The sequence below is a fragment of the Giraffa tippelskirchi genome, chromosome 9, assembly GCF_054371585.1.
Source record: "Giraffa tippelskirchi isolate mGirTip1 chromosome 9, T2T-mGirTip1v1.2.pri, whole genome shotgun sequence".
Classification (NCBI taxonomy): domain Eukaryota; kingdom Metazoa; phylum Chordata; class Mammalia; order Artiodactyla; family Giraffidae; genus Giraffa; species Giraffa tippelskirchi.
Window position 1 is genome coordinate 125968620 of NC_137283.1, and position 23896 is coordinate 125992515.

At 46.3% G+C, this 23896-nt stretch overlaps 1 protein-coding gene and 1 long non-coding RNA gene across 27 annotated transcripts in view; one reads left to right on the forward strand and one right to left on the reverse strand.

The window, feature by feature from the left end:
* Positions 1-23896, reverse strand: part of ANKRD6 (ankyrin repeat domain 6) — a 198918-nt gene that overhangs the window by 71401 nt on the left and 103621 nt on the right. For all 26 annotated transcript variants that reach the window (XR_014064960.1, XM_081528515.1, XM_081528538.1 and 23 more), the window contains exon 2: positions 8125-8388. Coding sequence is in view for 17 of the 26 variants with exons in the window: in XM_081528515.1 (XP_081384641.1) it covers positions 8125-8244 (120 nt within the window). In the remaining 9 variants the exon portion in view is untranslated. The remainder of the gene's footprint in view (positions 1-8124; positions 8389-23896) is intronic.
* Positions 8177-14531, forward strand: LOC145520972 (uncharacterized). Its single transcript, XR_014064961.1, has 2 exons — positions 8177-8333; positions 10384-14531. It is a non-coding gene; the product is annotated as an uncharacterized LOC145520972 (long non-coding RNA).

Genomic DNA, 23896 nt, shown 5'->3' on the forward strand with positions numbered 1-23896 from the left:
GGGAGAGGTTCAAAGGCCAAATAGAGCCACTGCAGAAAGCTCCTGGCGAGGATGTGATAGAGGCAGGATAAATCCAGAAGAAGGGCCAGGAGGAGTGGGAGGAGCAGGGGGCTGGTATAGCACTGGTCACAGCGCACTTAAAGGGCAGTGCTTGCAGGCGCCAGGAGAGTGGACACCAGCACAAGCTCCATGCAGAGCAATTCTGCTCTGGCTGTGAAAATGACAAGGGCAGACATGCCTTTGCCCCATTGGTGCCACTTAGAGAAAGCCGTCCCACAGACAGAACCACGCTGTTCAAGACCACCTCAGGACAAGGCCAATCGCTGCAGAGTAATTTCCAAGAACAGACAATAAACATAATTTAAAGGCCCATGGACAGGGGATAGGTGAAGCCAATTACAGTTCATTGAAGAAAGCAAAGGGAGGGACTTCCCTGGTGGTCCAGTGGCTGAGACTCTGGGCTCTCAATGCAGAGTACCCAGGTTTGATCCCTGGTCAGAGAACTAGATCCTGCATGCCACAACTAAAAGAACCTGCATGTTGCAGTGAAGATCAAAGATACTGCGTGCCACCACTAAGACCCAGCACAGCCAAATAATAAACTAATATAAAAAAAAAAAAGAAAAAGCAAAGGGAAGGAGGATATATATAGTATCCTACCATTTGTCCAGAAACAATTCATGGAGATACACATAGTGATACATCCATCTACACATATACACATGAAATATCTCAGGGGAAAAACGCTAAGAAACAGACAACACAGGTTGCCTTCAGAATAGGAGACACTGAGAGGTTGGGAGACAGTGTGGGAGAAAGACTTATCAACATTTCATACCTTCTGTTTTAGAGCCACGTGGATGTATTACCTGTTCAAAATATTTAATTTTTTAGGGAATTTCCTGAAGTTCAGTAGTTAAGACTTTGATCTTCTACAGCAGGGGGTCAGGGTTCAAACCCTGGTCAGGGAACTACATGCTGTGCAGCTCAGCCAAAAAATTAAAAAAAAATTTTTTTCTCTATCTTTTAAAACAAGTATATGGAGTCTTCTGGAAGAAGCCTGTGACAGACAACACATTCTCTCCAGTGGACACTTTCACCTAACCAAGGGCCTTGTAAGCGTCTGCTTCTCCCATTGCCTGCCTCTTGGGGACTGGCAGCTTTTAGGAAAGGACCACAGACCACCAGGCTCTCATTCCAGTAAGTCCAACATTAAACACACTCCCACGGATTCAAAACCAAAGCAAATGAACAAACAACAAAAAAGATCCTTGGTTTGCACTATTACTGGCTGTGTTTCTTGAGGCTGTGAACGTATATCATCCATCAGCTCTAGCCTTTTCTTGGGACAGGCTGCCAGAAAGTATCTACCAGCCCTGCACATCTTAGTTTCTGCAGACATGATCAAGTGTCACACTTGGGAAAGTTACTAAACTCAAACCCTTTGCAGCTCTCTTTTTAAAAGTTTAAAGTTTGTATTTATTGGAGCATAGTTGTTCACTAGTAATGGGAGCCCTGATGTGAAACCTCCACAGGAGCCACGAACCTATGAATGTGTCGAGGCCCGGAACAGGCTGCCCAAAGTATGCCTCAATGCACATTGATTATTTTGAATTAAAGCTACTTGAGAAACGACCGGTAGGGGAAAATATTGTTACAAGACAGGCTAGCCCCCGCTCTTTCCCTCTGCAAGCAGGAAATAAATCTACATGAAGGAATCCTCCCTATAAACCAGGAGGACAAAAAGCATCCTTACCAACAGAGCTATAGAATTCTAGGCTAAGGAAGCTTTAGTATAAGCAAGCTTCTTCACGAGTCTGCTATCCCAAACACAAGCCCCTTTGTTTTCTTAAACCTTCACAGATAATTGTTTCTTTGTTTAAAAATGACACATAAACAAACTGCTTTGGTCACTTTGGGGCAGGTAGGCAGGGATGTCCCATTTCTATGACACCTCTGTGTATATGAATTAAGTTATCTTTTTTTCTCCTGTTACTCTGTCTTGTGTCAATTTAATTACTAGACCAAACTAAAAAATTTAGGGGGGAAGGTGTGAAGAAATTTCCCCCTCTCCAACAATGATATTAAACCCCTTTAAGTTTATTTCCTTACATAATAATGATTATATTTAGAACAGCTATTTTTTTTTAAATCAAGGCATAATTAACATTCAATAAAATTCATCCTTTTTAGGTATTCAGTTTGATGTGTTTGGATCAATGTATAGAATCATACAAAATCACTAGTGTAGGCAAAATAGAGAATTGTATTTCCTTCCCAAAATTCCCACTCGCTTTTTTTTTTTCCCCAGTCGTCCCTTTCCACCATCCCTGGTCCCCAGCAATCACTTATCTATTTTCTGTTCCTACAATTTTGATTCTTCAGGGAGAAATAGCAATAACCTCACATACGCAGATGACACTACCATTATGGCAGAAAGTGAAGAGGAACTAAAGGTCCTCTTGATAAAGGTGAAAGAGAAGAGTGAAAAAGCTGGCTTGAAACTCAACATTCAAAAAATGAAGATCATGGCATCTAGTTCCATCACTTCATGGCAAATAGATGGGAAAACAACAGAAATAGTGACAGACTTTTATTTTCTTGGGTTCCAAAATCACTGCAGATGGTGACTGCAGCCATGGAAGAAAAGCTCCTTGGAAGAAAAGCTATGACAAACCTAGACAGCATATTAAAAAGCAGAGACATTACTTTACTGACAAAGGTCCACCTAATCAAAGCTATGGTTTTTCCAGTAGTCATGTATGGATGTGAGAGTTGGACCATTAAGAAAGGTGAGCACCAAAGAATTGATGCTTTTGAACTGTGGTGCTGGAGAAGACTCTTGAGAGTCCCTTGGACAGCAAGGAGATCAAACCAGTCAATCCTAAAGGAAATCAGCCCTGAATGTTCATTGGAAGGACTGATGCTGAAGCTGAAGTTCCAATACTTTGTCCACCTGATGCAAAGAGCCAACTCACTGGAAAAGACCCTGATGCTAGGAAAGATTGAAGGCAAGAGGAGATGGGGACAACAGAGGATGAGATAGTTGGATGGCATCACAGACTCCATGGACATGAGTTTGAACAAGCTCTGGGAATTGGTGATGGACAGGGAAACCTGGTGTGCTGCAGTCCATGGGGTCGCAAAGAGTTGACACAACTAAGCGACTGAACTGAACTGAACTGAAAAAGTCAATGGTTAGATAGCATGTTAGATAAAGATGGTAAAGTCAATGGTTAGATAGCATGTTAGACAGAATCCGATAGATAGCATCACCAACTCAATAGACATGAGTTTGAGCAAACTCTGGGAGATAGTGAAGGACAGGGGAGCCTGGCATGTTGCAGTCCATGAGGTCACAAAGAGTTGGACATGACTTAGCGACTGAACAACAACAACAAGAAAGTTGTACAAAGGGAATCACAATGCATGTGGCCTTTTGTGTCTGGCTTCAAATGCATATGGCTTTGAGATTCATTCATGCTCTTGCCTCTGCTGGTAGCTCAGTCCCTCCTGTTGCTGAATAGCATTCCCCAATATGTTCATCAATTCAGCAGGTTGGATGGGGGGAGGTTTACTTTAAGGAACTGGCTCTTGCCAATTGTAGAGACCTGGTAAGTCCTCACTGCAGGCAGGCAGGCAAGACAGAAGCAGAGTTCTCTCTTCATTCAATCCTGGACACTGCGCTCCACAGCTGTCGTCTCATGTAATCCTCACAGCCACCCCACAAGGTGGGGGTTAGCCTCATTTTTCAGATGAGGACGTTGACCAGCCTGTGTCCTCTGCTCAGGACTCTCTGCCTGGTGCTCAGACCCTGACTCTCAGACCATAAGATGCTGGTTGTTGCATCATCAGGACCACCTCATAACAGCGACCACATTCAACTCGTGCCACATGCCAAATGCCATTCTAAGTCCCTTGTGTATATTGATTCAGTTAGTATTGAAACAACCGCATGAGGTAGCCAGTATTACTTTATCCTCATTTTCACGGTGATGATATGAATCACAAAGGGATCAAGATCACAGAGCTAGTAAATATGCTCCCATTTGAACCCAGGCGAGTCTGGCTCCTAGGTCCATGTTCACACCCTCTGCACTACAGTTCCTTGGCCGGGAATTTCTGAAGTTGCTTAAAAACCCTGGCAACGGTGTAAGTGTGGTACTGGGGATGGGGAGAGAGAAGTCCCACTGGCAAAAGTCCCTCCCACACGTTGGCCTCTTTCCCTGTGTGCCCTGGTGGGGAGAAGCAGCTGGGGAGGAGTCCTTGGGCTGGTGCTGAAGGAACAGCTCAGGTGCTGTCCTAAGTGTGGGCCTCAGAGCCAGACAGGGCTGGTTCTCGCCCAGGTTGGTTGGTTTCTCTGCTCAGTCGAGTCCACCCTTTGCACCCCCATGGACTGTAGCCCGCCAGGCTCCTCTGTCCATGGAATTCTCCAGGCAAGAATACTGGAGTGGGTTGCCATGCTCTCCTCCAGGGGATCTTCCCAACCTGGGATTGAACACTGGTCTCCTGCATTGCAGGCAGATTCTTGAAGTCTGAGCCAACAGGGAAGTAATTTAATTGCTCGAATAGCTTCCTGTTCAATAACCCTCTTTCCTTATAAGTATCGCACAGATAAGAGCACAGGCTTTCTGAGCTGTGAGAATTTCAGTGAGGTGCTAAATACACAGCACTGGTCCAGTGCAGGCACAGGCACTCAACACATATTTCTAAACTTGATTTCATGTTTCACAAATTACTAAAGTGATATATGCTTGTTTTAATAAGCAGAACAATACAATGGAAACATCTTTAGAAGCGAAGCTAATCCTCTTGTCCGCCAGGGAACCAGCATCAACAGTGTCTTGTGTTCCCCCACAGTTTTCCTCCATGTTCACACAAACACAAGCATGTTTGCAGAGAGCAGTGGATTTGTGTTTTAACCAAAATGCATCGGACTATACCTATCACTTACTACTTCGATACTTGCCTTTTTCATTTATCAATGAATATAACTGGTCAATATAAATGCAATTCTTTCCTAAGTTCTTTGTGCATAAACATATATGCAAATGTAACATTTTATATAAATTAGATACACATGATATTATGAAGTTTGAATAGGGTCTTTAGTTCATTTTTTTCTTTCCCTTGCTCCCTCATTTTCTTCCTTACCCTCCATATTGTACCCCCCCATGTTGCCACCTGCTGTTTTCTGCCCATCCACTCTGCAGTGAACCCTGGGCAGGTGGGGCCGGGAGGGAGAGCACCACAACTAGAGAGTGGCCCCACTCACCGCAACTAGAAAAAGCCCAAGCAAAGCAGTGAAGACGCAGCACAGCCAAAAATAAATAGATAAAATTTTAAAAACCTTAGAATATGGTGATGGTTGCACAGCTCTGCAAATACATTAAAAATTATTGAATTTCACACTTATAATGGGTAAATATTTTGGCATGCAAGTTATAGTTCAATAAAGCTGTTCTTTAAAGAGCAAATGAAGTCCGTTTAAGAAAGAGAACTTGCAGGGATTTCCCTGGTGGTTCAGTGGCTAAGCCTCTGAGTTCCCCCCAGTGCAGGGGCCTGGGTTCCACCCCTAGTCAGGGAACATGATCCCACATGCCACAACTAAAGATCCCGAATGCCACAACTAAGACCTGGTACAGCCAAATAAACAAAAAAATCTTTTTAATTAAAAACAAAGAAATTGCAGACTATGTGTTAAGAGCTTTAATAAGTTACTATTATAATAAATCTGAAAAGTGGGTATTATTATACCCACTTTACAGATAAGAAAATTGAAGCTCAAAGAAGTTAAGCAACTTGCACAATTAGCAAATATAGCAAAGTCAAAATGTGTGCACATGTGCCCTAACTACAGAGTTCTTGTACCTTCTCCCACATGTGACTGCCTGGGGCCTGAAGAGCTGTGGGGAGACCATGCTGGGGCCTGACTGAAGGTTCACCCTGGCTCCCACACAACCTTGTCACCACCTAGGTCAGAGTGCTGCTAGGCCAATGGGAGACATTTCAGTAGCCAAAGATTTTCTCTCTCTAGAGACCAGTGTTGTGATTGTGACTTATAATAAGAAATATATATTTGCTCTTAGTCTCCATTCTCGGCTTATAGCTCCTTACAGCTCCTTGAAATTTCCTGAGTGATGAGAGCAATTGGAGCATCTTTTGTTCTTATAGTTGGTCTTCTGTCAGTTCCTGAAATAGCTCCAGAGCCATAAACGTGAAAGGAGTGTGCTATTCATAATAAATCTCTTTCAACCACACCTGAATTTATGTTAACATGATAACTTACGAAAAGCCCTGGGCTTCCCAGGTGGTACAGTGGTGAAGAATCAGCCTGCCAATGCAGGAGACACAAGAGACGTAGCTTTGATCCCTGAGTTAGGAAGATCCTCTGGAGTAGGAAATGGCAACCCACTCCAGTATTTTGCCTGGAAAATCCCAGGGACAAAGGAGCCTGGTGACTACAATCCATAGGGTCGCAAAGAGTCAGACATGACTGAGCACTAACCGATGGAAAGCCCTAAGGATGGGTTCCCAGAGGAACCAACAGTGATTGGAGGTTGGAACTTTCAGTTGCACTTTCCTGACCTCCAGAGATCAAATTGCCAACATCCACTGGATCATCGAAAAAGCAAGAGAGTTCCAGAAAAACTTCTGAGAGTTCCAGAATCTACTTCTGCTTTACTGACTATGCCAAAGCTTTGACTGTGTGGATCACAATAAACTGGAAAATTCTTCAAGAGATGGGAATACCAGATCACCTTACCTGCCTCCTGAGAAATCTGTATGTGGGTCAAGAAGCAACAGTTAGAACTGGACATGAACAACAGACTGGTTCAAAATTGGGAAAGAAATATGTCAAGGATGTATATTGTCACCCTGATTATTTAACTTATATGCAGAGTACATCATGAGAAATGCTAGGCTGGATGAAGCACAATCTGGAATCAAGATTTCTGGGAGAAATATCAATAACTGGCCTTGTAGCCAGTGTCAGCGGCTGGTGTGGGGGTGGGATGTCTTGCGGGACTGAGCCCTCAGTCCATGAGATCTGATGCTCTCTTCAGAGAGATGCCATCAGAACTGAGTTAACTGCCTGGTGGTGCTAGAAAAAGCACATGTCAGAAGCATGAACTACAGAGACTGCCCGTGAGTAACTGAAAATGTGAGCTGGCTAATCTTTGCCACAGGAGGTCAGGGGTTAACAGACATTACTGTTTGTAAAATGAAACTGTGCCTCTCTCCAGAGCTCTCTCTGGGTGGTCTGGAGTGGGGGAGCTTTGGAGCCATGAGGGGGTCCAAGTTGCGGTTCTGCCAGTCAGCGGGTGGGGACCCCTGGGCCTTGAAGTTACTACAATCTTTCTGTGCCTCAGTTTCCTCATCCCTAAAGTGAGGGTGCAAAGAGAATCTCTTCTAAGAGGTTCTACACAGTGGTTGAGGCAATACTAAGTTTTGCCATCAGTATTATGTCGTCCATGGATTTGCACCTGTCACCTTACTAGGCAGAGTCGGCCTGACCTCAGTTTTGCTACAAAGCTGCCCCTGGGCCTGTGTGTCATCTGTTGGTGAGGGATCAAGAGTGCCCTCCAAAGCTTGCTACACATCTCACTGACCTGGGTGAAATCAGTCCAAAGAGGCTGAGGGTCACCTGGTCCAAGCCCATCACTGTTCAGACGGGAGCAACAAGGTTCTGCAGGTTGGAGTGGCTGACCCGCCCACAAGCCTCTCCAAGAGGCTTAATGTGATTTCCATGCAAACACTCTACCCAGTCAGTTTTTGTGCCCCAACTTCTCCACAGAGATCTCTTGTCTATTTGGCTAAAGAAGTGAGAAAAAGCCACTCTGTGACTCTGTGCTATGTGTGCCCAGTCACTGTCGTACCTGACTGCGACCCCACGGACTGCTGTGATTTTAAAGAGGGTCAAATGCTAATTACAAGTGACTCCATTTGAAAGACAGCAATGAAAGCATTTTTAATCCTGCTTTCTCCCTAAACCTCCATCACTGGGGGGAGGGGAAAGCTAGTTCTTTGAAGACTATGAACCAAACACAACAGTTTTACGGACCATGGTTAAGACATGGGCTTTTCCCCAGGGAATGGCTGAAGTGTTTACTCTCTTGTTACCTTGGTAACTGCTACCTTGGCGCCCTTGTTGATGAGCTGAACCACATTCTCTGTCTGGCCTTTGTACGCAGCTATGAGCAGGCGTTCTGAAAGCGCAGCGACCGCATCCTGCTGGCTCATGAATTAGGAGAGAAAGACGTTTTCGGGGAAGTGGTAGACAAGTTCCTTCGGCTCAACACGACATCACGGGCCCAGGCAGGCACCCTCGGGTAAAGACGCTCTGATCATTGGAAGGTGACTTCGTCACTATGCCATCTTCGGGACCTGGGGGTTACAGAACAAAGCTGCCATCAGCGCCACTCAGCACTCGAGACACGCCACATCTCTCCGCCCTGGTTTTAGGGCATCTGTTGATTGCTTGCTGCTGGGGAGGGGAACTGGGGGAGACAGGACACTCAGGAAGCACCCTCTGCAGAGCAAACCCTGAATTTGCAACTGGAAGGCAAAGAGGGTGCTGAACCAGCCCACCCTATCCCCCACCCCCAACCCCGCACCCCCAACCCCCCACCCCGCACTGCCTCTTGACCATTAGGCCAAGAACTGCGAGGTCTGCTCTGCAGATAACAGAGGGTCTCAGAGACCCGATGAAATCCCCTGAATGTAGCCTGGTTTCCAGGCTCACCCTCGGCAGGTAACTACACTGAGTGTGACCACAAAAGGCCCTCTGGACTGTGCTCTGTGGGTTCACCAAGGCCAACATGCCTATTCCCCTGGCCGGTTGGGTGCCCATGGACCGCAGCCCACAGAGACCCTGAGGACAGGATTATATCCATGGACTTTCTCCCAGCATTTCCTGCCATTCTCTATCTTCATCCTTTTCTCACTGTTCATAGTGCACGTTCCTGAGTTCTGGAACAGTCAGAGAGCTGGGAGCAGGCCCGGGCCATCCCCTGGCCAATAACTGCTGCAATAAACAGATGCTACAGTTACTTTTGGGGCCACCCAGGGGGTGCTAGTGGTAAAGAACCTGTTTGCCAATGCAGGAGACATAAGAGATTCAGGTTCGATCCCTGGGCTGGGAAGATCCCCTGGAGGACAGTATAGCAACCCACTCCACTATTTTTGCCTGGAGAATCCCATGGACAGACATGCCTGGGGGGCTACAGTCCATGGGGTCACAAAGAGTCGGACACAACTGAAGTGCCTTAGCATGCACGGTTACTCTAGGGAGGGCTTGTGCCAACACAAACCACCCACAGGTTTGTGTGCTCAGAGCACTGATCTGGGGGTAGTACTAGCAGTAAACTGAAACCCATCTTTCCACCAAATGCCAAATGAACCAAATTTTAAAGATTGACTCCTCCTGGGAGCCCTGGGCCACTATTAGAGCAAACCAGAACCACTGGTGTTATGCCAAAGGTGAAGGTTTTGGGGGCCAAAGGAATGCTTAAGACTCTGTGACCCATTCCTACCAGGACAGCAGAAAGTATGGGCCTCTTTTTGTCTTCAAATGTACTTATTAAAAATACCAACATGGGCTATGGAAAGAAAATACTGTAGCGTAAGGCCTACCACACATTCTAATTTTGAAGACCCAGAAGGAACAGACGTTCTTTACAGTGGTTTCCAGGCAAACACCACGGTCCTCTCAGTCTCTAAAGAGTAAGGAATTGGCTCTGATTCTCCTTCACCTTGACATCCAGGTGGGCCATGTCACCAACCACTCCAGGTGGCTGGGAGAACAGGACTGTGGGGACTAAAGACAGTATTTTATTATGTGAAGTCATTGGTCAAATGTGAGTAGTACAACTTCAGAAATGTCATTCTTATCTCTGCTCAGCTTGTGCTGTGCGTGCTAAGTCACTTCAGTTGTGCCCGACTCTTTACGACCCTATGGACTATAGCCTGCCAGGCTCCTCTGTCCATGGGGATCCTCCAGGCAAGAACACTGGAGTGGGTTGCCATCCCCTCCTCCAGGGGATCTTCCCAATCCAGGGATCGAACCTGAATCTCTTACGTCTCTTGAATTGGCAAGCAGGTTCTAGCGCCACTTGGGAAGCCCCTGCTCAGCTTGCAAATGACCAAATTTCCATCATCCATCTGCCGTCCAAAGTGTGGGTAAAGAATAGCAAGGGAAGGGAGTTCCCTTGAGGTCTAATGGTCAGGACTCTATGCTTTCACTTTCAAGGGTTTGGGTTCAATTCCTGGTCTGGGAACTAAGATCCCAAAAGCCACGGAGCAAGGCACAAAAAAAAAAAAAAAAAAACATGGAAAAAGGCAGAAGGAGCCCTCACAAACCCACACTGTTCTTATCATCAGGCTCATCAGAAGTGCAACAAACCTGGAGAAGGTACAAGCAGGAGACCCCTTCTCTTAGCCACGGTCAGAAACTGCTGGGATGACCCTGAAATCTTTGTTGAATGAATAAGCCAATGAAAGAATAAAGTTGAGATGAAAAACAGAAATGGGGCTGGAAAAGCCTTTGGAAATCCCAGGGTTGCCCTGAAAGACCGAAGTTTGGGCTTTAGGTTTCCCAGAATGTCCCCCTGTCTGGGAGCGCTTTTAGTGGCTTTTGTCAACATAGGATACTGTAGGCTCTCTCTCTTTATTCAGGTAAAGCATGCTATCTTCACACCAATTACATGGAGCTTCTCCTCTGTTTGTCCCAACCCAGTAGAAGCACTCCAGGACCCAATGGCATGAAAATGCAGAAAATCAGCCCTGGCTTCCTAAATGCTCTTGCTTCCACAACCACATTCTTCTTCCTTGACTCACTTGTTATTTCTGTGCACACGACCTACAAGGCCATCCCCACCTTCCCAAACCTTTCCTGTGACGAGCATTCGAGAGTCTTGAGTACAATTCCCAGTTCATACAAATATTATCATCATGGCTACAATTTCACCACTTCACTCTGCAGCTAATAACTCCTGTGGATAGAGATCTCCTTGCAGGCCGTCAGCTAAGGTTAGGAGCTGCAGACCAGCAGTGCCGTCCAGTCTCCCCAGCAACGCCGTCCAGTCTCCCCAGCAACGGAAGCACGGGTCAGCAGGCCTGTCTATGCTTACAGCTGCTCCCTCCCTCCCTTCTGTCCCATGGAATAAATTCTGCCTCGCAGACACTGAGACAAAAGCCGAGGTACACTGATTGCCATGGCTGCAAGCTACTGAGATAGCCCGTGATTACCTTTGGTAAACAGTGCTTTACAAATCCAGCACACATTACTATTCCTTTTTTTTTTTTTAAGAGGGAGAGACACTACATTTCTGAGAAAATGTTGGCCAAGTAGAAATGTCATTTATTAAAAAAAAAAAATTTCCATGGCAGCTACTTAAGAATGAAATGCCCCACCCCAATCCACCCCCTCCACCACAGCCAACGCACAGCCTGCCTAAGGCTGAGGGTGCCTCTAGGACAAGTCTCTCATGGGATTTTGGATCGCCCCCACAACCACCAGAGGGGCAAAGAAAACTGCCTGCAAAAGCAGGAACAGAATTTCAGGTTCCCGGTTTCTACTGTGCTGTTAGTATAGTCCCTGTATCCCACAGGGATGCACCCACATACCTTGGGGATCTCAAGTTCACACTCAATTTAAATCCAGTAATCGCTTCACTGAAAGGACCTCCAGCATTCACCTGCATTTTCATTGACACACAGCAGAGGGGGGCGGAGGGAGGGATCAAAGTGGTTGAGTCTTCCTTTGTGACTGCCACCCTGGGCTCATTTTCCTCTCCACCTCTCTCATGATCATTGCCCGACATCTTTGGTATCCCGACCTCTTTTCCAGAACAATGATCCCCATGCTTCTGCAGTGAGGAGATACTCTCCTTTCCTCTGATACCTCTGAACTGACAAATCAGACCAGGCGGAAGGGACTGGGCTGGTGGGAGGGGTAAGGAGGATGTTGGACCCCCAGTAGTGAGTAGGAAGGGCAGAGGAATAGAGAGGGATGGTGAGCAGTCTGCAATCAGAGTTACTGCCTACCTGTTGGGTATCGAGGCTGCATAGCCCCATTCCCTCATTAAATGTGAGCTTTCGCTCCCAAATAGACCAGCTATTATCCAAGACACTTTCCATTGCTGGCTGTGAGGAATTTCTGCCCCAAGTCTATCAATCACATCCCTCTTTGTCACTTTTACAGCGTTTTTCACAGGAGAAAAACCTTAAATGCAAACAAGCTGCCAGTTCTTTAAGCAGGAAGGAAATAAATGCACGATCATAAATATGCAATGAGCATCATGAATTGAGAAAGGAATTTAGCTTCCTAAGATTTCTCTCCTTCCTCCTGGCCCACTGCCCCATTTTCTATTGCTTTCCAATTCGTCAGTGCTTTTGTCTCCCATCAAATGCCAGGGGGCCACACAGCTGCTTGGTCTGTGATGTGATCCATTTTCTTTTTATAGCAAAAGGTCTATGGGGTTTTCTTGAAGATTTATAACAAGGTCCCCTGGTACCGATATCTCAAAGCCACTGCATTCAGTCTCCTAACAAGGCAAAAATATTTTAGAAGAAATCTGCACACAGAAGTTCCAGCCAGGCATTACGCACAGCCCACCCAGAGATGGTCCACAGACACTCTGGTTAGGGAGCACCATCAGTTAAGATAACTCTCTTTGCTCCTACTGGTCCAAACCCTGTGTTGAGGAGAGATTGTACTCACATCTGGGGGGGTCTGTCCTCCCCGTTCTACATCATTTTCTGTTGCTGGAAAAATCACGGTCAGCTCTTTCTTGGAGATCATTAGCTTCCTAGTACTGTCACGCGCAAGGGTCCGCAGTAATTTACGTTACAATGTTCGCTGCCTTTTCCCCTTGAGCTTCCTCAGCCAACACCGGCCAGATCACATTAAAAAGCATACTAGGACATCCATCCAGCTCGCAATGTTTTGTGGCTTCCTAGTCTGCCCGGCACAGCTTCTGAAAGTCCTGGGTCTTCCGATTTTGTTGGACTGCTCCCTCCTGCCGGCAGAGGACCTGTAACACTGCTCTGATCAAAGACTCAGGGAATAATTCACAGATGGGTGGAATGGTTGTCAATGATGTTCAGACGACAGAGAAACAAAGTCTGCATTCTTTCAGCAGTAATACAGAGATGCATGTACAGGTTGTAAAGGAGGGAGGATGCAAGAAGAGTTGAAATCTGTAAGGAACTGCCTTTAGGACAGCAGTTAGGGAAATGTTCGCTTTGTGGAAACAGCAGAGACCCAGAGACTCTCCCAACCCAGCCCTTTAGGCAGAGGGTTCCAACACAGGGACTGCAGCAGCATAGGAGACTAGGGGCTGGTTGAGAAACTGTTTCCAGTGTTTGTGAACTGATAGTTTGTCTCAGAAATCCTCCTCTGAACAGAGTCTCTGCAGGAAAAGGGGAAGGGAGAAGACAGGGAGCTCTTTCAAGGGCTGTCAATGGCCCTCTACGTCACAGGTGTGTCTTCCAGACCACTTGCTGAAGCAGCGGAAAACCAACTTCCCAACTTGAATAATCACAGAAAGGAAGAGGGGTCTGAGTCTGACTTGTGCTAATATTACTATTCTCCCCCCTCATTTCTAAAGCCGGAATTGTTTGTTCTGGAGATGGGAAAATGACTGTCGGCATGAACCCTCTGAACCCCCTTTCTGCCCAAAACCCTGCCCCCGCTCCCTCGAGGGCAGCAGCTCCTATGCGCAGGGGGCTGATTCTGCTTTGGCCAGTGTTCGGCTTATACCAAGGGCAGGAGAATAGCTAGCAACTATGGCTGGTGTGCTGCAGCAAGAATGAATTCCCTGGGGAGACCAAATGCCGGTAGAATGACACTCCTATTTTTAATGCAAGACCTTTATACTAGTTTAGTCAAAAGTGATCACTGCTGGGTTACTGCAACTGCTACTGGAGGACCAATGAGCTTAGAACACAGATGCATGCGACTTGCTCCCTACCTTGAAGAAACCCATCATCTTGACCTGATCAGCCTTGATCATGGCCCAAAAGGCCAGATGCCAGCTGAGAACCGGACACTGAATGCGACAGAAGGATAAAGCGAGGAGTGGTTCATTTGCTCAGCGGTCCTGGGACATTTCCTTCTGAGAGACCGACTCCAGAGTCAGCGACCCTCAGCACAACACTGTTGGTGAGGACAGGACAACACTGGTTGCTCATGAGCCTGGTGTTCACACGTGCTGTCTGCAAAAGGCAGGGACGGAGAGGCAAGTCTTGAGCAAGCCCATCACGGCTAAGGAACAGTTATGCTGATTTCCTGAGAACATCGCACGTACAGTAACTATGCTCTTCTGAATCTGACATTTACTGGATTTTTCAAATAATCACCTCCGCAGGAGGCATTAGAGAGGTTGTTGCAGTGAAAGTTGAGTGACATCTGGATACTCTTCAGAAAACCTATGACATACCTCACCATCAAGAAAAGCTGCTGACATGTCAAAATACTATCGGTGGTACAAGGATACACCACTGAATAAAGATGGGGCTGACAGGAGGCTTGTGATGCAGAAACCTCTCCTTTTTACATAGGGCAATGATAACTACTTTTTGGTTGTCTGGTGCTGCTAGATCACCAGAGCTGCCAAGTTGGGGCTGGGCACTCACATCACATAGCAAATGGCCCACAATCCAGATGCAGTGTCATCCACTTACGAGCCTTCTGCTGCTCCGTCTCCCCTGCGACAAGATGATCACCCGCTTATCTGTTCTCCCACAGTTTTCTGTAAACCCTGCTATGGGCTGAAAATTGTGTCACCCCCAAATTCAGGTACTGAAGCCCTAACCCTTAATGTGACTATATTGGAAATGGAGCCATTAGGAGATAATTAAGGTAAAACAGAACTTCCCAGGTGGCTCAGTGCTAAAGAATCCTCCTGCCAATGCAGGAGATGCAGGAGACATGGGTTCAATCCCTGGGTCAGGAAAGATTCCCCTGGAGAAGGAAATGGCAACCCACTCCAGTATTCTTGCCTGGAAAATCCCATGGGCAGAGGAGCCTGGTGGACTGCAGTCCATGGGATCGCAGAGAGTCAGAAATGACTTAAAGACTGAGCACAAGCATAAGCAAGGTAAAATGAGGTTCTAAGGGTAGGGCCCTGATCTGATACGATTAGTGTCCTTATAAGGAGAGACACCAAAGAGTCTCTCCATGCTCACTCTCTCCCCCGCCCCTCTCTTTTCACACCTGCACCCCTGCCTCCAAGCCATGCTCATAGGAAACGCCATGTAAGGACAGCAAAAAAAGCCATCATCTGCAAGCCAGGAAGATCCTTATCAGAAACAAACTCTGCTGGACTTTGATCAGGGGCTTCCAGCCTTCAGAACTACGAAGAAATAAATTCTTGCCATTGAAGCCACCCAGTCTACAGTACCTTGTAATGGCAGCCCTAGTGACTATGACCTGAGCTCCCCTCACTCTGTAATTTGCTGGCATGGGCTCAAGGTTGGTCTTCCTAGTTACACTGAACTCCTTGAAGGCAGAAATGCTATTTTGTTTATCTTGTATCTCCAGTGCCTGGCATAGTTCCTGAACATAGTTAGCCTTTAATGGCTGTTCAATAGATGCTAGAAAAGATAATAATCAATTGTTTTTTCTAAGCATTAATTGGTCTTCAGGAGTCTGTAGATCCCACAAGAAATAGAAGAGGTGCCAACTAAGTCAACTAGTTTTCTGTTTTGTTTTTTGGGGGGTTGACTTTTTCCTTTTTCCTTTCCCCAAAGATTAAGCAGGCTACGGCTGCAAAACCTCCAAGAGATAACAAATGGGGGGTGGATTCGTTCTTCCCTCTCTCTTCCTCCTCAAAAAAGAGGAAAGCATCTCCTGGGACTCTAAGAATTACTGATCTCAAGTGACAGAGGTGTGTCAGCACTGGACGGCACCACAGCCACCCCCAGAATTTTCCTCTCACTGTCCTCAACCTCTACTGGGTAAAACCACAAATGCTAAAGGTAACGCTACACAATCAATACCAAATGACAATAAAACCAACCTCAGAGAGTAGTCCACCTGCCATGTATCCATATGTCAGCTCTTACCCACTCCAACTTGCTTTGATCTGGCTTCTTTCTACCCCCAGTTTTCTTGCTAAACCATCCCTGATGCTGTGGTTGTTGATTCTGTGGTGTATGAAACATTTATTGAAGAGACAGTCACAAAGAACTACGGAAACCCAGCAAGAGAGCTTTCTTGCTTGGTGTGCTGGGGTGAAAGGAGGTCAGGAACGCTCTTACAGAGAAGGTCATAGTTGAACTGGGTCTTGGAGGATGAGAGGATTTTGTTAGGGAGAGAAGTGGGGGAGGGCATGGGCAGAGGAAACAGCAAGAGGCAAGAGTGAAGGCAGAGTCGTCTGAAAGTGTAGGAAAGAGGGGCAAAGAGACTTGCTTCAGGACTTCCCCAGTGGTCCAGTGGCTAAGACTCCACATTCCCAAAGCAGGGGGCCTGGGTTCAATCCCTGGTCAAGGAACTAGACCACACATGCTGCAAACATCAAAGACTGAAGACCCCACCTGCTGCAACTAAGACCTGGCACAGCCAAAATAAAAATAAAAATATATATCTATAAAAAGAGAGATGCTGCAGCTGGAGCTTATAACACATAGGCAAAGATTACAGATGGCACTGCAGTCAGGTTGTGGAAAAATTTTCACATCATGCCAAAGACACTGGCCTGTAACTTGCATGTGTGATGGGAACTCTAGATGTTGGTAAGAGAGACTGGTCAGATTTGTATACAGCTTGGAACTCAAACACACAGAATTGGATTAGTCATAATTATGGGTTCATGCTCCACTTTCAAGACTGTATGTATACAGCTTTCTCTTCTTCTTTCCTTTGCTTTTTTTATTCCTTTTGCATTTCCCTCTTTCAGTTTTAGTTAATACACTTTACTTTTTAGAGCAGTTTTAGGTTTATATAAAAACTAAACAGAAAGCATAAAGAGGTTCCTTATAGCTCTTAACCCACACCCTGGCCCTCGAACTCACCACAGTGTCCCCTATTATTAACATCTTGTATTAGTGTGGTACATTTGTTATAACTGCTGAGTCAATATTGACTCATTAACTAAAGCCCATGGTTTGTATAGCATTCACTCTGTGCTGTACAGGTCCTTGGGTCTGCACAAATGTATAATGACATATACCCACCATGAGAGTATCATACACAACAGCTTCATTGGATTAGTGCTCCACCATTCATCCCTCCCTCCCCCACAACCCTTAACAACCACTGATCCTTCTACTGTCTCTAAAGTGTTGCTTTTTCCAGAATGTCATATAGTTGGAATCATACAATATGTCTCCTTTCCAGGCTGGCTCTTTTCACTTAGTAATGTGCATTTAAGGTTCCTCCCTGTCTTTTCATGGCTTGATAACTCTTTTTTTTTTTTTAGTGCTGAATAATATTCCATTGTATGGATGTACCAGCATTTATCTATTCACCTACTAAAAGACATCTTGGTTGCTTTCAACTTTTCACAATGATGGATAAACCTGCTATAAACATCCAAGGGCAAATAAGCCACAGGGATGTAATATACAGAATACGGAATATCATCAATAACATTGTAATAGTTTTGTATGGGGACAGATGGTTACTAGATTTACTGTGCTGATCATTTCATAAGGTATGTAAGTGTCAAATCACTGTGTAGTTCACCTAAAATGAACACAATACTGATATACATGTCAACTACATTTCAATTTAAAAACTCTACATGCGTATTTTTGTGTGTACATAAGTCTTCATCTCATTTGGGTAAATACCAAGGAATACAATTGCTGAATCATACGGTAGGACAGTGTGTAGTTTTGTAAGAAGCTGATGTGCTGCATGCTAAGTTGCTTTAGTCATGTCTGACTGTATGATCCTATGGATTGGAGCCCTCCAGGCTCCTTTGTCCATGAGATTCTCCAGGCAAGAATACGTGCCTTCCTCCAGGGGATCTTCTCAACCTAGAGATTGAACCTGCGTCTCTTAAGTCTCCTGTATTGGCAGGTGAGTTCTTGACCACTAGCGCCACCTGGGAAGCACAGAAACTGCTGTTGTGTCTTCCAAAGTGGCTGCAATAATCTGCATTGTAACAGCTGATTTTACATCGACTAGCTGCCAAGTGCAAGGGTAACCTTCAGTTCTCACGTTACATGATTTGTCTGTTGCATTAGACACTGCTACCCTCTCTCCTTCATCACACTTCCTCCTCCACTGGTTTCCATGACCTACTCTCTCCTCATGCTCCTACCATCCATGGACTATTTCTTCATCCAAGGGCTCCTCTTTCACTGGTCCCGTAAGTGTTGCAGGTCCTGAGATTCTATCCCGTATTGTCTTCTCTGCTCATTTTCCTTTCTAGAAGATCTCAGTACCGACATATCCCCCACACCTGCTGCCCACACACTCCTCTGCTGCCTAGAAACGGATTGCTCCAAATCTTCTTTAGCCTCAATCACTCTCTAAAGCTCCCTTTTTTAAAACACCCAACCATTTAACAGACATCTTACTCAGATGGTCCCCATCAACATGCTAACATTCTTCTGTCCAAACCCATTCTTTTCCCTGTGTTCCCTTTTTGGTGAGGGGTCCCGTCTGCCATCTGTCTGCCTGTTTCCCTCATCTGGAACCACCCTCCCTTTCCTCTTATTCTTCTTTCCCCACCCCCACATCCAGGAGTTTACCAAATCCTCCTGGTTTGAGACAGTAAGACAGAGATTTAAAATGCAAATTCTGGGGGCTTCTCTGGTGGTCCAGTGGTTAAGAATCCGCCTTGCAATGCAGGGGAGGTGGGTTCGATCCCTGGTCAGGAAACTAAGATCCCACATGCCACAGGGCAGCTAAGCCCAGGTACTGCAACTAGAGAGAAGTCTGCGAGCTGCAATGAAAGATCCCGCATGCCACAACAAAGATACTGTATGCTGCAACTAAAACCTGATGCAGCCATAAATAAACAAACAAACAAATATTTTTTAAAAAATAAAATGCAAGCTGTGAAGTCGGATTTCCTAGGCTCAAATCCTAGGCTCAAATCCCGGTTCTGCACTTAAAATGGGCAAATTACCCACTTGATTCTAAGCCCACTTCCTCATGTATAAAACAGAGAGAATAATAATCCCTAACTGATTGGGTTGTTGCAAAGGTTGAATGAGATAATACCTAGGCTATCTCAGCCTGGCACGTACAAAGTGCTCAGTAAATATTAAGCATGGCTGTATGGTTATTGCTTAACTGTTCTTGACTTGTTCTTTCATCTCTAGCTGCACTGCCACGGCCTTCACTCAGGCTATCATCATTTCTCACCTGAACTGTCACACTGGTCTCCAACTGGATGCTGAAGGTGTTTCCTGAAATTCTTCTAAACTGAGAAGTTGGGATGAAAGAGGTGATGTAAGCTTTTGCTTGCCTAATAGAACCTGCCTCTGTAGATGAGATTTTGTCTGGGAACTGGTTAGAAGCCAAAGCCAGACTAACGTTCAAGATTCACAGAGTGAGTATACATTGGCCTGAAATGTATCTTGGATAAAAGATAACTTTGTAGAGGTCAGCCCAACCTGACCAGAGAGTTGGTAGGATTACTTAAGCTTGACTCTCAGGAAAGACAGCCACTGAGCCAACAGTGGTTCAATTCTCTCTCCTCTTAGAGGCCATTGAGCCACCTTCAGGTAAGTTCCCCCTTCTGATATATTAGTTTTAGAAGAAAGGGAGTCATGAGAAACTCAGCCTTCTCCTCCAGTTGTTTCAAGATGGCAAAGTCGGAGCACTGACAGCTAAGCTGCAATGCGTGAGGAGCCATGGACACCATGCCTATCTGCCAAGCAGGGGTCTGCTGGGTGGTGGGGGTTGCTGCCTGGTGGGGGTTTGCTGGGTGATGGAGGTTGCTGGGTGGTGAGGTCTGCTGGGTGGTGGGGTCTGCTGGGTGGTAGGGTCTGCTGAGTGGTGGGATCTGGGCTTTTGGTGACAATTATTTTGCCTTGTCTGCGGACTCTCCTCTTGACAAAGATAGCTTCATGTGAACAAACCATCCGGGGGGCTTAGAGTTTGCAGGGCTAAAGTTTGCAGGTGGAAGCTGTTCTGCCATGTTGGTCTCCCTGCTTCAATTCCCTCCCCCGCCTCGGTGTATGTGATCACTGGTGTCAGAATGCACTTTGCACAGCACAAATGTGATCATGTTTTTCCTCTGCTACAATCCTCAGTGACTCACAGTCCCCCAGCACAAAGTTCAGGGATACATAAACCCATGTGTGGTCTGGTCTCAGCCCGTGTGCACCACCTCTTCTTCTGACCCATCCACCCACCCATCCTGTACCCTCACTTGGCCACAAGGGTGCTCAGGTCACCTTGAAAGCACCATCCTGTTCTTTTTGCTTAAAATGACCGTTAGATCTTTCCCAAACTCCTCCTTATCCTTCAAACCTGATTCTGGGTGTCCTTCTCAGAAGACTTCGCCTTGATTTCAGATTTCAGGCTTCCAGAACGTGGGAGAATAGATTTTGTTGTCGGAAGCCAGTTAGTTTGTGGTAATTTGTTACAGTGGCCGCAGGAAACGAGTACAAATGTCTTATACATAATGGATGCTTAGTAACTCTTTACCAATGGCCTGTCTGGGTCAATCAACATCACAGGCTGTGCTTCTTTTTTTAAAGTCACTCACACACATCCATACCTTCTTGGCCAAAAGCCAGGACTCCATTATGTCACTTCAACACGTATAAATGACACTGTAGCTAAGGGGTCCCTCACTGCTGTCTGAGGGACAATGAGGTTCCAGGGGCTAAGAGTGTTCTACTGATGACATATTCCTATAAAACGCCCTTCACCCACCCTTTCAGGAAGGAGACGCTGGGATGCCAGGAAGTGATGGGTCACGCACAAGGATGGAGAGCTGCCCTCACCAGGGTGGCTCCAGCCAGGGCCAACTCAGGCTGCATCCTCGCAGCCTCCCTACAGGAGACACGGAGAAAAAGCCACGCTGGGCTGTCAGTTTCCAATTTTGCACACACAAAAAACAAAACACGAAGCTGCTCTGCTAGCTAGGAATGAAGTGTCCAAATGTAACCCCGCAAACACAACCTCAGATAAGGCAAAGGGAAGTCTGGGATTAACAGGAGTGTCATCTACTCAGCAGTAAACACCAACTGTGATTTACCACTGTAATGTGTAATTCCAGCGGATTTCTTCTGCTATATTCCTTGGAGGACATAGGCCTTCTCTCAAGTCCATGACCCTTCAGGGAGAAACCATTTAAACTCCACCAGCCACACACAGATTGATCTTGTCTATCAATGTCCACTAAGTGAACCTCCAGAAATGGTTGCTTTTATCTTGGCTAAACCTGGTTTTCATCGCAGGGGTCCCAGTTTAGGCAATGACATTGCCAATGAAGTATTTCATTAAAAAAAAAACATTTATTTGACTGAGCTGGGTCTTAGTTGCGGCAGGTGGGATCTAGTTCGCCAACCAGGGATCAAACTCAGGCCTCCTGCATTGGGAGCATGGAGTCTTAGCCACTGGACAGCCAGAGAAGACCCCCACTGAAGAATTTCTGACCATGATGTCCATCTGATCCTAGAAACTCCAGATGCTATGATGCATGCCATCCTCCCCCACCCCTATCACCTTTAACCCACACAGCTTTCTCCAATAACTTTTTATCTTTACTTACTTTTTCACTGAAGTATGTAGTTGATTTACAATGTAGAGTGAGTTTTGGGTGCATAGCACGGTAATTCAGTTATACACACACACACAAACACAAGATATTGAATATATATATATATACACACACACACATACACAAAAGAAATATTAAGTATAGTTTCCTGTGCTATACAGTAGATCCTTGTTGGTTTTCTACTTTATATATACTAATGTCCAGAACTCTTCTTAAAAGGTGCAGCTCTCAGCAGCATGTCCTGGTTAGATGTGATTTGATGGTAACACTGTCCTTCACCACTGGTCTGGAAAGGCAGGTACTGCATACACACCACTGCGTGCAGAAAACTCCACACCTGGCCCCCTCATCTCAATTTCCTTCTGATTCCTCCTGGTGGGGGCAGGACTGGGAAGAAGCAAGAGGAGAAGAGGGTCTATTGAAACTTTCCACCCACAGAGCGAACTACATGACTCTGGGCAAGTTATAGAACTTCCTTGGGCCTTAATGTCCTCGACTGTAAGATGGGGGAAAAAATGGTAGCTGCTGACTTCACGGGCTTCCCAGGTGGCTCAGCGGCAAAGAAAATGCCTGCCAATGCAGGAGACACAGGTTGGATCCCTGTGTTGGGAAAATCCCCTGGAGGAGAAAATAGCAACCCACTCTAGTATTCTTGCCTAAAAAATCCCATGGACAGAAGACCCTGGCAGGCTGCAGTCCATGGGGTTGCAAAAGAGTCGGACACAACTTAGCAACTAAACAATAACAGCAATTGACTTCAAGGGGCAGCTAGAAGGGCTTGCTGTAGGAGTGGATGGCAAGCACTTAGCACAGTACTTACACAGAGTAAGCACTCAGGCAGGTGTGCTTGTGTGCATGTATGCAGTCTACTGGAGGATAAACTTTCTAATTAGATTTGAGTCCTTCCTGCATCTCTTACACCTTCACCTTTCCTTAGAGTTCCCAGGGGTTGCCCCAGGGAGATCCCATACCCTTGCTCAGCACACAGCATGATGCAGCATTTGGCTTGGGCACAGAGCTTTGCTGGGAGCAAGTGTCCGTCTCTGTAGATGAAGGGAATCAGGACTTTAAGTGGAGCAGGCGCCTGAGAGGCTCTGCAGCTCTCTCCCTGTCCTCGTGTCCTCACACACCGATGATCACACACATGCATATGCACAGTCCATGGCTCAAGAAGACACATCCCACCTGGGGACTCCGACCCCCAGGGAGGCGAGGACCACTGAGGAAGAGGTTGGCTACCCAGGAAGGTCCCGCTGGAAGTCAGCTTCCCTCACCCCTCTCCCTCAGCCTGGTTATTTCTGGTTATTTCCCAGCTGAGAATTTCTCTCAAATTGGTGATTGTTCATATTGTAAGTTTTAGCCACAAATTAACCATGGGCAAGTCTGCTCCACGAAAGTCTCTTGCCCATAATTACAGCCCATGATAAACATACCACACTGTCATCATCAGTCATGGTGCATTATTCGAAATTGAAGTTGTCTCTTCTTTACAAGGAGAAGAGGTTCCTACGGTGAAGGCAGTGGGAATGACAGTGACCTTGACTTGCTTATATGCTGAGAATTGGCCCCAGAGATATTCATTTCCAAGAGTTTAAACCAATCTTAAAATAGTTACGTCTCACAGGATTTTCTCATTATTATTGTCAGATTATTTCCATAATGGAACTATATTTAATTAGTTGAGCTTCAGCGGTCTTCAGGGGATGGGTGGCCTGAGGAATGACATGCTGTGAGCCCCTCTGTGTCAGGGTCCGGGTGAAGCCTGGGCCCTCCCCCTTCTGACGGTCTCTAAGAGCACGAGGCCGGGCTCTCTCTGCAGCAAAGCCTGAGTCTGGCCTCACTACACTTGGTGGTGGAGCTTTCACTCTCAGGCTTGGCTCTTCCTCGCTCTCAGGGGCCTGGGACCCAGTCCCTGGGGAGAATCCACAGACTCTCTCCAGAGAAACGATTCCTGTCCTAACAGCCCTTCTCCAGGGGTGCTCCCAAAACCTGGGCAAGGCTAGTACTGTGCAGTCTCTAATTTCAGGCAGATGGCCTCTCCGATGATCGTTCACATCCAATGTCAAAACAAGAAGCATGGTGGGGGGAAGGCAATAGAGGGAAAAAGAAGGGTCAAGGTGGGGAGGTGGGAGGGAGGAACAAAGGAGCAGGGACAACGTGAGAAGACAGTGAGCACCCCAGTGAGGATGCAGCCACTG